Raw genomic sequence first — 14267 nt, 5'->3', positions numbered from 1 at the left:
CATGTAGCCCGGTATGTTAGCAAAGCATGTCATTAGGATAGTTTTTCAAGTTACCATTGGAAGGCAGAGGCTGTCACCTATTGGGCTTAGACAACTGCTCTATTGGCACTATAATAAAGCATGCACACAAGTGAGCACCAATGTTGGTACAAGCATCTCCAGCAACTATGAAGGCGAGCTGGATACCCTTATTTTGGTAAGGTTCACTGTTGATGTTAGTCCAGTAAGACTGGCCAACCTGACATTTCTTTAAGACATTATTTGTATCTATTAATTAATTTATTTATGTATTGCTTAATTTCCGCAGTATTCAACAGAGCTGGCAAGAACATCGGGTGAGAGCTGAGCTTTACATAAACAACATCACCATTATAGTGGTTAATTTGTATTACTAAAATCCCCCAGCAACGCCCTTTTGTTCCCAAAGTTTGACAGTTCAGGTGGAGCATCTTTACATATTTTAAAATTGATGGAACATAGGTTAGTAGGGTGAAGATGAGAATATGATCTCATGGTGCCAAAGTGGTGACTATAAGGTGGTAATCTTTATTGTCTAGATGAGTATGCAGTGCTCAAGTAACCTGGTTTTCAGATTACCTTTTAAACTTCTTTATGAAGACATAGGGCCTGATTTAGACTTTGGTGGATGGGGTACTCCATCAAAAAAGTGACGAAGTACCCTGTATGCCAAACCACTAACCTGTCTGCTGTATCTTGAGTCAGGCAGACCATCCATTTTCTAATGGCATTGCCCCGCTGGCTCTGCCATCATAAACCGTATTCTGACAGCCTGTTAGAGTAGGGAACTTGAGAGTAAGAACACCAGACCACCTACCCTATTTAAGGATTACCTCGTATTCTTTTTTCTTTGTCACCTAGGAAAAACCTTGTAGTCACAGGCATAAAAAAATAATGGCCCCTCCCCTCACTATGGGAGAAAGCGTCCAGATTGTGGGAGTCATTAGGTTTTTTCGTATTTCACAAACAAACTCCTTTTGAAGGAGTTTTATTCCTGGGAAACAAAACAGTTTGTTCAACAGCTGCCTATCAGACGAAAGCCATCCACCAAACTTGTAGTGGCTTTGGTGGAGCTACCATGACAATGGTTCTCCTGAAGGCACAAAGATCACAGCGAGTGGCAGATGTAATGTCATCCTCCACCATGATGGACAGGCTAAAGACTGCCATACCTTAAATTAAGTCCATAGTCCTTAGGCTCAGGGAAATAATATTCCATAACTTTGAGGAACTTCCTGAGAATGATTGTTTAAGAGTTGGCCTAAGCTTCTGAAATGATCCAGATTTTCTGAGTGAGGTATTTAGGGGTCCCCCCTGAAAGGCATTATAATTTATGCATTCAAGTGTAAAGATATATCTTACTTCAATAAGGAGATCTAAGGAAATGAGAGATAGATTCAAACCTTCTGGATCCGATGAGCAGGCTGGCTGCCGCTTGTAAGACTTCTTTAGAGGGAGTCCGGTGGATTGTAGACATTTTTTACTAGAGTTACCATATTACAGTCTTGGCAGGACAAGAGCCTGGGTGACAATTTGAAGTCATAGGATGGAAGCAGGTATTCAATCAATTATAGAAGTCTCAGTTAAATTTGTGCACCTTTAACAATATTGTTAAAGTGGAGATGTAGGTTCAGGTTCTTGTCTGGTATCAAGGCAATGGATATTGCAAAACCTACAATGTTCTGATTGGTGCCTGTAATTGTCTTCTCCTTGAGTCATTTTTGAACTGGTGTGTTGCAGGTCGGAGGCGATATGAGTAGAAATTTTGGGTTTAGAGAGTTAAGGTTAATGTGGTGATATGACATCCACAAATTAATCTTCTTGAGTGTATGAAATAGAGTATCCAGGTAATTAGTAGAGGCAAGGTTTAAGTATAGCTGTGTTTTGTCGATGTAGAAATGGTATCTGATGTTAGATGGTTTTAGAATGTCCGCAATTGGTTCCAAATAAATATTGAGCAATGGGGACAAATGTATAGAGTCTTGAGATACAGCTTGGAGCAACATTTCTGTACTGTAGAGAGGGTTGCCCCCCACTTTTCCTCCTTTTTCCTCCTTTTTCAAAGAATGGAGAGAAACATAAAATAACTCTCTGATTAAGTTCAATTATTTCTCTGAATGTTTTTAGAAGAGTAGTTTACCTTGTCAAAGGAAACTGTGAGGTCTAGGGGAATCAAAAGGCATTTAAAATCTCCTGGTGGGTTCTTGGAGATGCAGGTACACCTTATCTACATTAGTTGTTTTGTGTTGCAAAGCATGGAATATTTGGTGCCAGCTAAGAACAGGCAGTAGCCAATAACGAATTGTAAGCTACCATTAATAGACAGCTGCAACGACCTATCCTTCCGCTTGCGAAGGTCACCCTCACTTGCGGATTTCAGAATGGGACACAAGACCTGGCTTTTCGATTAAGACCAGCAAGACTGCAGTGCCTGGATACCTTCAGGGATGAATAGCTGTGCTCTACAAGTACTAATTGATTAGAGTGTGTTTGTACAGGCTGCTGACATCGGGAGAAGATAGTTTTCCCACAGATAACTGATGGTGCTTCTTGATGTGCAATTCACAGTGTGCCACTGTTTAAGGCATTGTAACACCAGTCCTTATCTAGACAGGGCTCACAATGAAGATACCAGGTGAATGCTCAGATGGTGGTGCGGTGTCCTATGCAGGCCTCCCGCATGGGATTTAGAGTTTGGTGGACATTGTACTCCACCACAAAAGTCAAAAGTATCAGTGTACCCTTTTTGCCAAACTGATGGTCCAGCAGGCTCTATTTAGAGTCAGACATGGGGACATTGGTGTAAGTACCTCAGACTTACTGCCTGATTTAGGGTAAACCTTCTGACTTACTTCTTTCTGTTTGGATTGCCAGAAAAAGCGTGATGCTCTCCAACAGAAATAACGAAAACTACCCTCACACTTTGGGAAATCAGTCTCGGGGTGTCAGGGTCAATAGTAGTTTTTTTTTCAAAAACAAACTCCAGCTTTGAAAGTTTGCTTTGAAAAAACTGAGTGGCTGCATGAAACATGGTGGCTGCACAGAAAACGTACAATGCCTTCAGAGAAGCCTCGGTGACGGCTGCCGATCTGAAGGCATTGCGGTCTCTACTAGACAGGAAGATAAGTATAAGTATGGTGGGTGGTAATTTGCCATGGGGGGAGGTTATGACCTCCACTCCCTGGTGGATAGTGGGCTACCCTCTGTAGCTCAAAATAAGCATCTAACTTTCTTTTTTATTGAAAATGCTACATTTGTTATCGCATCAAAGACAAATATATGAACGTGTTTGACATTTGCAAATGAATTTATCCAACAGAAAACTTATCTTCTTCCTCAGCTCCTCCGGACAAGCCAAGAAATGTAAGCTGCAATCAATATGGAGAACATGGGAACATCACATTCACTTGGGAGGCTGGAGTGGATCCTTATATAAGTACCCAATATTCACTACAGTAGGTATCTGGAAATTTCAGTCTGCATTATGTGATGTACAACTAAGAAAAAGGATATTTCAGATTAGTAAAATAAAAAGATATTTTAAAATCCAAAGCATGAAAATATTGTTAGGGGCACTAGGCTGCCACTCTCCCTGCTTACTGTTACAGTTCATAGAATGATTTAGATTTCAGATGTAAAGGCTAAGACTCAGATTTGTGGAGGAAATTATAAATCCTCCACTTCTCTGCCACTGGAAAATCATCTAGAAAAAAAAGCACTTATGGCACATGTAAATCTGACAGAGGATTTGGAGTGTGTTCAGTTACCAGCCAGTTGAAAAATACACACTTAATATCTGCATTTTCTTTCCTTCTTACTAATATTGTTCCCCCATGCCTCCTCAGGGCCTTCCTAAACTCTGTCTTAAGCAAAGTCTCACCTGTTTCTCACTGTCCCACATTAGGTATGCATAAGCTTTTTCCTACATGACTCTCAAACCCTCTTGTTTTATAAATACAGTAATGAGTAATGGTACTGATTCCTGGAAATATGCATATTTCTTACCTTTCATATTGAGAATATTCACTGTGGCAAAGACAGCACTTTATCAGGACTGCCTGTTTCCTTGTAAAGTTTTTTCTGTGACATTAGTGGTCAGTAGACTCTATTGGATTGAGAGAGAGCGAGAGACAGAGAGAGAGAGAGAGAGAGAGAGAGAGAGATAGATTGTGTGTGTGTCTGTGTGTGTGTGTGTGTGTGTCTGTGTCTCTGTCTGTTTGTGTCTGTCTGTCTGTCTTCCAGAAGGGAAGATTAAAAGCTCTGACCCAGTCAATAGCACAAGCATTCAGATTGTTTCAGCGTTTCTGACTTTTTCCTTCTTGCGCTATTTCCGAGTTTGTATCCTTCTTGAACTGATGTGACTGTTAAGATAGATAGTTCACCTTCTTAAGTGTGTTTCTCTTTATTCAAGTAGGTAAAGGGTCAATCCCTCCACCGAGCCTTATTATGATTTTAGCCTCCAAGATAGACAGGTGCTTTCTGTGCAATCTCCTCATCCTTCTGCGCTTATTTAATTTGGCCACATCAATAAATTATGCTTACCAAGAAATTGTGATTATTCACATTTTCAGCGTAAAAATGGAAAGTGGATGAAGGTGATGAGGTGATCCTGCCAACTTAAGGAAGTGGATATTACTGAACCTGTGGCAGGAGGATTTGCATTCCTGCTGATGACCCTTACACAGTCAAGTCTTTTCTTCTCTTTCATTTCCACAGTTTTAATGGCCATTTCAGGTACCTTAAGGATCAACCCTACCACCCCCATTATTTAACATGTATGTTAAACCTCCGGGATAAATGATAATAGTTTCTCACTGGCCAGCATGAATGTATGTTGATGACATACAACGACATGTGTGTTTACATCCAAATGCTCCTGGCCTTGTGCCTAACCTCACAAATTACTTAGTGCACATGAACACCTGGATAATTAAGAGCTTTGTAAAGCTAACAGGAGCAAAACAACTCCTACTTGTTTTATTTTATTTATTTATTAAATTTTGTATAGCGTGAATATGACCCAGGCGGGTATCAGAGCACTTTACATACGAGTTGTGGAAGACATAGGTAGATAGTAGTGGGAGAAAAGTAGAAAAATATACATCAGCAGATTAATCGGCTAAACAAGATGGGAGACAAAAGGAGAAAAGCTTTTAGTTCAGTGCAGTGTTCATCATTAGAGCTTTCACTTCCCTTTTGAAGGCAAAAGTTGAAGGAATCAGTCTTGCTTCCACAGGTAGCGAGTTCCAGATTCTCAGGGCAATACCAGAGAATGTATGATTGTAGGTTTTCATTTTTTTAAATGTCTTCAGCTTGACAAGCAATGTGCTGTTGCTCCTTGTGGGCCGGGAGCCACCCGATAGTTCGAGCTTATTTGCCAGGTAAAGAGGAGTGTTGAAATGTAGTGCTCTTTAGGTCATACATGCAATTTTTAACTTGATCCTTGACTGAAATGGAAGCCAGTTGAGCGATTTCAGGTCCAGAGAGTTGTGGTTGGTTTTCTTGGAACCAGTGATAAGTCTAGTCACAGCATTCAGAGATGCTTTGAGGGCGGCTAACCTGAGTTTCGGTAGCCCGCATAGAGTAGCACTGCCGTATTCTGGTCTAGAGATGACTAGTGCTTGCACTGCAGATTTGGAGTCATCTTGGGGAAGGTGGGGTTTGAGTTTTCTTAGGATGCTCAGTTGGAAGTTCGCTCCTTTGGTTTGTTGCTTTGATGTGATCTTGCATGTTTAGGTCGCATCCAGTGATTTCATGGAATCAATGATGTGTGGGGTGCAGTTGAGGACGGAGAGGTTTTTTAGATATTTCTCAACAATGGGGGGTTGCCTAGTGGGCAAAATGAGGAGGAATTCCTTTTTAAGGGTGTTTAGTTTGAGGAGGTTGTAGGTTAGCCAATTTAGGGTTTTGTGCAGGGTTCTGGAGAGAGGCTTGATATCTTCAGGGGAAGAGATTTCCATGTACAGTTGAGTGGCATCCACATACATGTGATATTGGACGTTAGATGCTTTGAGGATTACAGTAAGTTGTTCAATGAAAAGGTTAAAGAGCGTGGGGGAGAGCGAGGACCCTTTGGGGACATCCAGTGTGCAGGGACTTGAGTTGGATAGAGTTTGATTGGATTCGACTCTCAGCGTTATGTTGTTGAGAAAAGAAACAAACCATTTTAGTACAGTGCCTGAGAGCCCCATCCTACATTCCAAAAGGTTAAGTAGGTTGTCATGTTTGACATTGTCAAACGCAGATGAGAGATATGAGTTATGGCCGTTTCAGTGCTGTGGCCGAGATGGAAGCCCGATTGGAATTGGTCAAGAAGTTGGAATTGCTCAATGTGTTTGCGCAGTTGTTCATGTACACATTTCTCAAGGAGTTTTGCCAGGGTAAGGATGTTTGTTATTCAAGTCTTCAGGATCCGCTGTTGGGTTTTTGAGAATAGGGAGAATTAGGCCCGCCTTCAGGCAGTCAGGGGGTCTCACCTTGAAGAAGAGAATCATTGATGATATTGGACCAGAGCGGGACTAGTGATCCTATCATTTCTTTAAAGAAGTTGGGGGAGGGGATCATTGAAGTGATTTAAAGGTTTCAGGGTCGAGAGAATGCTGAAGATGGCAGTGTCTTTGAGGGGTGTGAATTGACTCCAAGAGACAGGGTGGCGTACGAGGGGGCAAGAGTAAGGATGAGTCAGGAGAGAGTAAGAGATTGATCATGGCAAACTAGGTCTGATTCGATCTTACTCGCCTTTTAAAAGGAAGAAGTCAGCAACTGCATCGCAGTTTGGCAGAGGGCAGGAGATGAGAGGAGCTTGGATAGAAGTGTTGTTGGATTGTAACTTAATCAACTCAAACAGCCTTTTTGGGCGATTGTTTGCTTTGCCAAGTTGGGATTTGAAGAAAGTTGCTTTCGACGTTCTGATGAGTTTGTTGTAGCTACCCCTTTTTAGTCTTAGAGTTTTTAGTCAACCAGTGGATGGAGCGGATCTCCAAGCACGTTCTGCTAATCTCAGGCTGCGTCTGTCAACATTTAGGCTGTCATTGAACCATGGTTCGGAGTCTTTGATGGATTTTCTTTTTAGTTGATGGGGGGGCAGTTGCATTCAGGTCAGACAACATGGAGTTGTTATAGTGCTCAGTGAGAACGTGAACGTCGGCCATGTTTGCAGGCGGTGGTAGGGAGATATTGCAGCGAGATATGAGCTCATTTACATTTGTATTTTGGAGCGTTCTTTTCCAATGTTTTTGTTTTAGTGGTTGTGATCTTTTGGTCAGTTAGGAAGTTTTTGAGAATGTTAACCACCTGATCATGGGGGTCATTCCAATAGCGAATGACACCAAGGAAGATCTGGGGGAAGTGTCGGTCTTGGTTGGAGGAGATGGTTTCCATAGTTTAACCAAATGTATCGAAACTGCAGCTGACTATCTGTTTAGCACCTCAAACATAGTGTCCATAAAATGTTATAGTCCTGTGCCAATAGCCTCCGAGAACTGCTGCAGTTGGGTTTCACTGGGAATCCAGAAACACAGATTGAAGAAGAATGGAGGCAGCACCAGGGATGAAGTCACAATATTCAAACAATTAGAGCCTCACCTAAATGCAACTGCATCCGTATAAAAGACCAACAAGATAGGAATACTTATTATTAATACTCCCCGGACTATGTCCAATAACATAAGTCCTTAAGTCTGGATGTGTTCTTCACCAATATAAAATCACACAGGACCACATACAATTCACCCAGGAAAAAGTGTGAAGAATAGAGAGAGTACCTCACGGTAGAACAACCCGAGGGGGTTCCCGGTTAACAATTGCCGGTATACCCACTTCTCATCATTGGCCACTCTCTCTATGTGAAAAGACAAACGTGCACTAAAAAGGAAAGTAGTGCGGACGTGAGAATAGTGATGGAAAACACATATAGTGACAAACGTATCAACACTGACACCCACTTGTAGTGTGCAGAAACATATAAATAGACCCCTAACCAACCACAAAAAGGTAAATTGTGTGGCAGGGCTTGGCTTACTTTACCGTTTTATTCTGACGCAGCAAACCCCACTAGTTAAAAAATGGTTACTTGTATACCATCATGATTTATGTCCTCAAGCCGACATGTTTCATCACTCCTAGTTTTAGCGATTTCATCAGGGCATAAGAGAGGTTGTCTATTCTCAGTCTTTTCAGAAAAGTGTGGACCTGTGTGAAAAAATAAAACAAAAAGACGCTCAAAGCGCCATTCATGCACCTCTCATAGGAGGCACAACCAATGCAGCATATATTGACACACAATTTTCAGGCATATTTACCTTGAGTGCGCTATGTCAGCACGTACCAGCACCACTCATTAGGACACCGTGCCAAATATTCACGTGTCCAAAAAGGGACCAGAGATAGTCGCAGCCACCTGCACATGTTTGAAAACAGATTCAGCGTCAAATGGAAGTTTACGGGCAAGAACGCTAATGACAGGTTGGTAGGAAGTTGTTAGTTAATACTGCCCCCGATACCCAGCCTTATGCAACACTGCACTCGCAATTGAGTGCTTCAAACACTTCTCATTTACATCCAACGTCATTCTCCCGGTTGCAAAAAGCCGATTACGTGCATACATGGTGAACTAGGTCCCCCACTCCAACATACCCGGCTATTGCTCTTACTTAAAGCCTATAAAGCTCACGCTTGAGCACTGGTCCCTTTTAAACTTCGAACTCACATTGCACTGTTCAACTAAGTCATGCGAAATTTAGGGCAAAAATCCCTGTAACACACACACGCTCGACCTGCATCACACTCTTACTGTTGCCGAGTCCCTCCGGCGCTTCCGACGGTCCTCGCGCTGGATCTGAGCGCGGAACAGGAAGTAGCCGGGGGAGAACGTGACTCCGCCCACTACGTCGCACAGCACGGCCATCTTGGAATGGGTTAGAGCCAACTCGTAGTATGTGCCATTAATATGCAGCACCCTCCCCCGTTGATTAAATCCGGAAATCCAGATCTGGGTATACTATTAAATTGGAGTATCAATGTTGAGTAGTCACTATATTAATAGTTTGGAGAGCCCACTGCAAGGCACACATGCTAGGTGGACGAAAGGGGCCGAATGGATCCTGTTAAATTGCAGATCACGTGTTGGATGAAAGCTAGCAATGCACCAACTACATGCCTGCATCAATACCCTTGTATGTGTACATATCCCTGTGGAGGTCGACAAATCGGACGGGGGGAACACATATGTGCATATGATGGAGGTGCATAACCAACGCCGGAGTGATCAAAATCTAGCCCTCAGTATTTCTACAGTGTCAGTGCTGATGTCCTCAATACCTAGCTGAAATCTGGGTGGAAAAGGAGGTACATAACAGAGCCCTGTTATCGCCTGCTCACTTTATTCCACTCAATATTTTCATTGAGTCCCTCCTGATCTGCCTTCTCCAAGAATATCCATTTTGCTTCTTTTCTTGCCAGAATGTTCTCCAGATTATGTGTTTCGCCCACCACTTTTTCTAGGACGGTCCATTTCAGGTCCTTAGGATCATGTCCCGACGTATTGAAATGTTGTACCAAGCAGGTGGTCAGTTTCTTTGCTCGAATGGTACTCCGATGTTCTTGCACCCGTATTTTTACTTTGCGGGTCGTAAGGCCGATATAGTAAAGACCACAACTGCACATCAGTCTGTAGATAACATGTGTGGTGTTACAATTGCTGAACCGGTTAAAAAACCAGGTTCTGCCGCCACTTAAAGATACAGTCTTAGTGGCTGATGTAAGCCCGCAGACCGAGCAATTACCACATGGATAATGTCCCGCCGGTATAGTGCTTGTCTGGGCAATGCTCAGGTTTCGTGTATGGACCAATTTGTCTCGTAAGTTCGGGGCTCTTTTGAAGGCAAAGCGCGGGGTTGGCATCTTGTTCCCCCCTGTATCAAGTATAGACCAATGTTTTTTTATGATCTGCCTTATTTTGGTTGAGAGTGGGTCAAAGGTCGTCACTACTGTCAGGCACGTTTGTTTTTCTTTTACATTGCGCTCCAACAGTGCTTCACGCGGTGTGTTCAGAGCCCTCTTCTGTGCGTGTTTAATCACTTTGGCTGGATAGTTCCGTTGTTGCAATTTGGTGACTAGCTCAGAAGATTGCTCAAGAAAAGTTTCAGTGGACGAGCAATTGCGCCGGTATCGCAAAAATTGTCCAACCCGGAGATTGTCCCGGAGTGATCTTGGATGGAAAGAGTGGTAGTGGAGGAGGGAGTTTCTATCTGTGGCCTTGTGATGCACACTAGTCACCAACTTGTAATCCGCCGCAGTAATGTCGACGTCAAGGTATACCGCGGATGTATTGCTGATGGTCCAGGTGAAATGAAGACTCGGGTCTACTTGGTTCAACCATTGTAAGAATGTATTGAGCCGGTCCTCTGTACCTGTCCAGATACAGAGGACGTCGTCAATATAACGTCTCCACAGAGAGATGTTCTCTCTATATGGGTTGGACTCATGGAGGACCACATTCTTCTCAACCTGGCCCACATAAATGCAGGCCAGGCTGGGAGCAAATGTGGCCCCCATAGAAGTACCGGAGGTCTGCAGGTACAGTTGTCCCTGATACTCCCCAAAAATTTTTGTGAGTGCCAACTCAATGCATTGCATGACGAACGTTTGAGGTGTGTCATAAAACCACTCCATCGACCCCAGGGCCCGCGCTGCTGCCACCAACGTGGCATCCTGGGGGATGCTGGTATACAATGACTCGATGTCAATTGTAACCAGTAGTTGGTTTGCAGGGTCAAAAGCTGTTTCTTTCAAGATGTTCAAGATGCCAGTGGTATCTTGTACATATGACTCCTGAGTGAACACCGCTTCCCTAAGAAAGAAGTAGGCAAACTGGGATAGAGGTTCAAGGATGGACTGGATCCCAGAGACAATGGGGCGTCCAGGGGGCGGACGTTGGGGCTTATGAATCTTTGGCAAGATGTAAAATTCTGGCACCCTGGGATTGATGTTGATAATGAAATCCACCTCCTTGGAAGAGATCCATTTTTTCGAAACTGCCTCTGAAACCATCCTCTTGATGGTATCGGCAAGTTCAGGGGTGGGGTCACGCATTAGAGGATGATAATTAGTTCGAACCCCCAGAAGTTTAAGGATTTCCGTCTCGTAGTCACTGGTTCTAAGTATAACTACGGCCCCGCCTTTATCGGCTGGCTTGATGGTAATAGCCGAATTTCTTTGTAAGGTACCGACCGCCTGCCATTCTTCCTTCGTCATATTGTGGCCCGAATTGTGTCCTGAGGTTTGTTCAAGAGATTCTATTTCTTGAATGACGTGTTGTTCGAATACCGCCACCTCAGGCCCTAGAAGCGATGTGGGTGGGCAGAAGTTAGAAGGCCTACGCAAATTCGTGTCAAAGAGAGAGAGAGGCGTGCTTTCTTTATCAGCAAAAAAGTTATGTAGTTTTATCTTTCTCATCATCTCTGAGACTTCTGTTCTGCATAGAAAAGGGTCGTGTCTTGGTGTTGGGACATAGCAGAGGCCCTTATTTAAGACAGTCCGCTTGATGGATGTTAATTCATAGGAGGATAAATTTACCACAATGTCATTGGTAATAGAAGATGGTGAATTGTTCACTCCTCCTAATTGCGGAATGAGTTGGCCCTGCTCCGTGTAATGCAGGGTGAGAATCTTTGCAATGTCTGTTGTGTTCTCCCTCTGCCTTGTCCCTGTGGTTGACCTCCGCCCCCCACTGCCCCCTCTCTGGGGCTGCCCTAAAAAAGACCTCAGTAGAGCTCCTAGATCTTCGTCAGATCTAATTTCAGGGGCAAAGTTGACCCTGTTGTTTACGGGTACTGTTTGTCGAGCTGGGCCCTCTTCGTCCTCACTGCTCGTGTTGTCGAATTGCCAATTATTAGGTGTACGTCTGTTACCCCCTTGTCCCCTCTGGCCTCCTCTCTGATGGTATTGCCCCCGCCTCTGATATGGTTGCGCCCTCGCTTGCTATGGTGGTCTATCGTAATATTCGTCTTCTGTGTAGGGAAAAGCCCAAGTGTGGGTGTGACGTTCAAGATTCTTTTTGAGACCTTTAATCTTTTGGTTAACCATATATGTTTTGTATTCAGCCAAATCTCCCTGTATGCGTGATAGCTGGTCTTTGGCATCAGTTAGTGCCTGGTTGTTATTAAGACTCTCCTCCAAATCCAATATTTCTTTAAGCAATGCCTCGCTGAGGCGTTTTGCCGTGTTGATTATTAATATCAACCAATCACGGGTGCATTTATTTGCAATAAAACTCCAGTCCACCCGGAATTGCTTATCCTCGAGAAAGATTTTTGGCTCAAGTCGAACTATCAAACTTGGGGGAGAAGCACCTGCCCGAAGATATTCAGTCATAAGCGCTCCATGCAAAGCCACACGTATCTCGCGCTTCTTCAAAGCGCTTAATTTTTCCCACTCTTCCCTGGCTGTACCTTCTGTGCTGAGGGGTGCATCAGGTAATAATGGGGGGACCAGCTAGAATGAGAGCAATTTGCTCGTCAAAGAAGGCAAGGCAGTTCGTCCCTAAATCACAGGGCAGGAGACGGGATAGAGCAGTATAGTGTGCCTACAGTGTCGAGAAAAGAACTAAACCTGTGTGCCAAGAGTCCGGTGCAAAGGTGAACATAAATTTATAATTTTTTGTTTATAACTTTTTTTTTAAAACTTTAAAAAGGAAGAGGAGAAACCCTCACGGCTGAGCCGCCGTACTCAATCAGAACAATCTCAAGGGGTGGAGGGGGAGGGGAATAGGAGAGGCATCCCCCCACTCACACAGTATTCAAACAATTAGAGCCTCACCTAAATGCAACTGCATCCGTATAAAAGACCAACAAGATAGGAATACTTATTATTAATACTCCCCGGACTATGTCCAATAACATAAGTCCTTAGGTCTGGATGCGTTCTTCACCAATATAAAATCACACAGGACCACATACAATTCACCCAGGAAAAAGTGTGAAGAATAGAGAGTACCTCACGGTAGAACAACCCGAGGGGGTTCCCGGTTAACAATTGCCGGTATACCCACTTCTCATCATTGGCCACTCTCTCTATGTGAAAAGACAAACGTGCACTAAAAAGGAAAGTAGTGCGGACGTGAGAATAGTGATGGAAAACACATATAGTGACAAACGTATCAACACTGACACCCACTTGTAGTGTGCAGAAACATATAAATAGACCCCTAACCAACCACAAAAAGGTAAATTGTGTGGCAGGGCTTTGCTTGCTTTACCGTTTTATTCTGACGCAGCAAACCCCACTAGTTAAAAAATGGTTACTTGTATACCATCATGATTTATGTCCTCAAGCCGACATGTTTCATCGCTCCTAGTTTTAGCGATTTCATCAGGGCATAAGAGGGGTTGTCTATTCTCAGTCTTTTCAGAAAAGTGTGGACCTGTGTGAAAAAATAAAACAAAAAGATGCTCAAAGCGCCATTCATGCACCTCTCATAGGAGGCACAACCAATGCAGCATATATTGACACAAAATTTTCAGGCATATTTACCTTGAGTGCGCTATGTCAGCACGTACCAGCACCACTCATTAGGACACCATGCCAAATATTCACGTGTCCAAAAAGTGACCAGAGATAGTCGCAGCCACCTGCACATGTTTGAAAACAGATTCAGCGTCAAATGGAAGTTTACGGGCAAGAACGCTAATGACAGGTTGGTAGGAAGTTGTTAGTTAATACTGCCCCCGATACCCAGCCTTATGCAACACTGGACTCGCAATTGAGTGCTTCAAAACACTTCTCATTTACATCCAACGTCATTCTCCCGGTTGCAAAAAGCCGATTACGTGCATACATGGTGAACTAGGTCCCCCACTCCAACATACCCGGCTTTTCCTCTTACTTAAAGCCTATAAAGCTCACGCTCGAGCACTGGTCCCTTTTAAACTTCGAAGTCGCATTGCACTGTTCAACTAAGTCATGCGAAATTTAGGGCAAAAATCCCTGTAAAACACACACGCTCGACCTGCATCACACTCTTACTGTTGCCGACTCCCTCCGGCGCTTCCGACGGTCCTCGCGCTGGATCTGAGTGCGGAACAGGAAGTAGCCGGGGGAGAACGTGACTCCGCCCACTACGTCGCACAGCACGGCCATCTTGGAATGGGCTAGAGCCAACTCATAGTATGCGCCATTAATATGCAGCACCCTCCCCCGTTGATTAAATCCGGAAATCCCGATCTGGGTATACTATTAAATTGAAGTATCAA

The 14267-nt window shown here is 43.7% G+C and overlaps 1 protein-coding gene across 3 annotated transcripts in view; it reads left to right on the top strand.

Annotated features, from left to right (window-relative positions):
- Positions 1–14267, top strand: part of LOC144798121 (interleukin-12 receptor subunit beta-2-like) — a 467579-nt gene that overhangs the window by 140991 nt on the left and 312321 nt on the right. For all 3 annotated transcript variants that reach the window (XM_078668879.1, XM_078668885.1, XM_078668889.1), the window contains one exon: positions 3359–3473. In XM_078668879.1, the coding sequence (XP_078525005.1) occupies positions 3359–3473 (115 nt within the window). The remainder of the gene's footprint in view (positions 1–3358; positions 3474–14267) is intronic.

The sequence above is a fragment of the Lissotriton helveticus genome, chromosome 1_2 (genome assembly GCF_964261635.1).
Source record: "Lissotriton helveticus chromosome 1_2, aLisHel1.1, whole genome shotgun sequence".
Classification (NCBI taxonomy): domain Eukaryota; kingdom Metazoa; phylum Chordata; class Amphibia; order Caudata; family Salamandridae; genus Lissotriton; species Lissotriton helveticus.
Note: the sequence above shows the minus strand (reverse complement) of the source record. Positions and strands in the feature narration are given on the sequence as shown.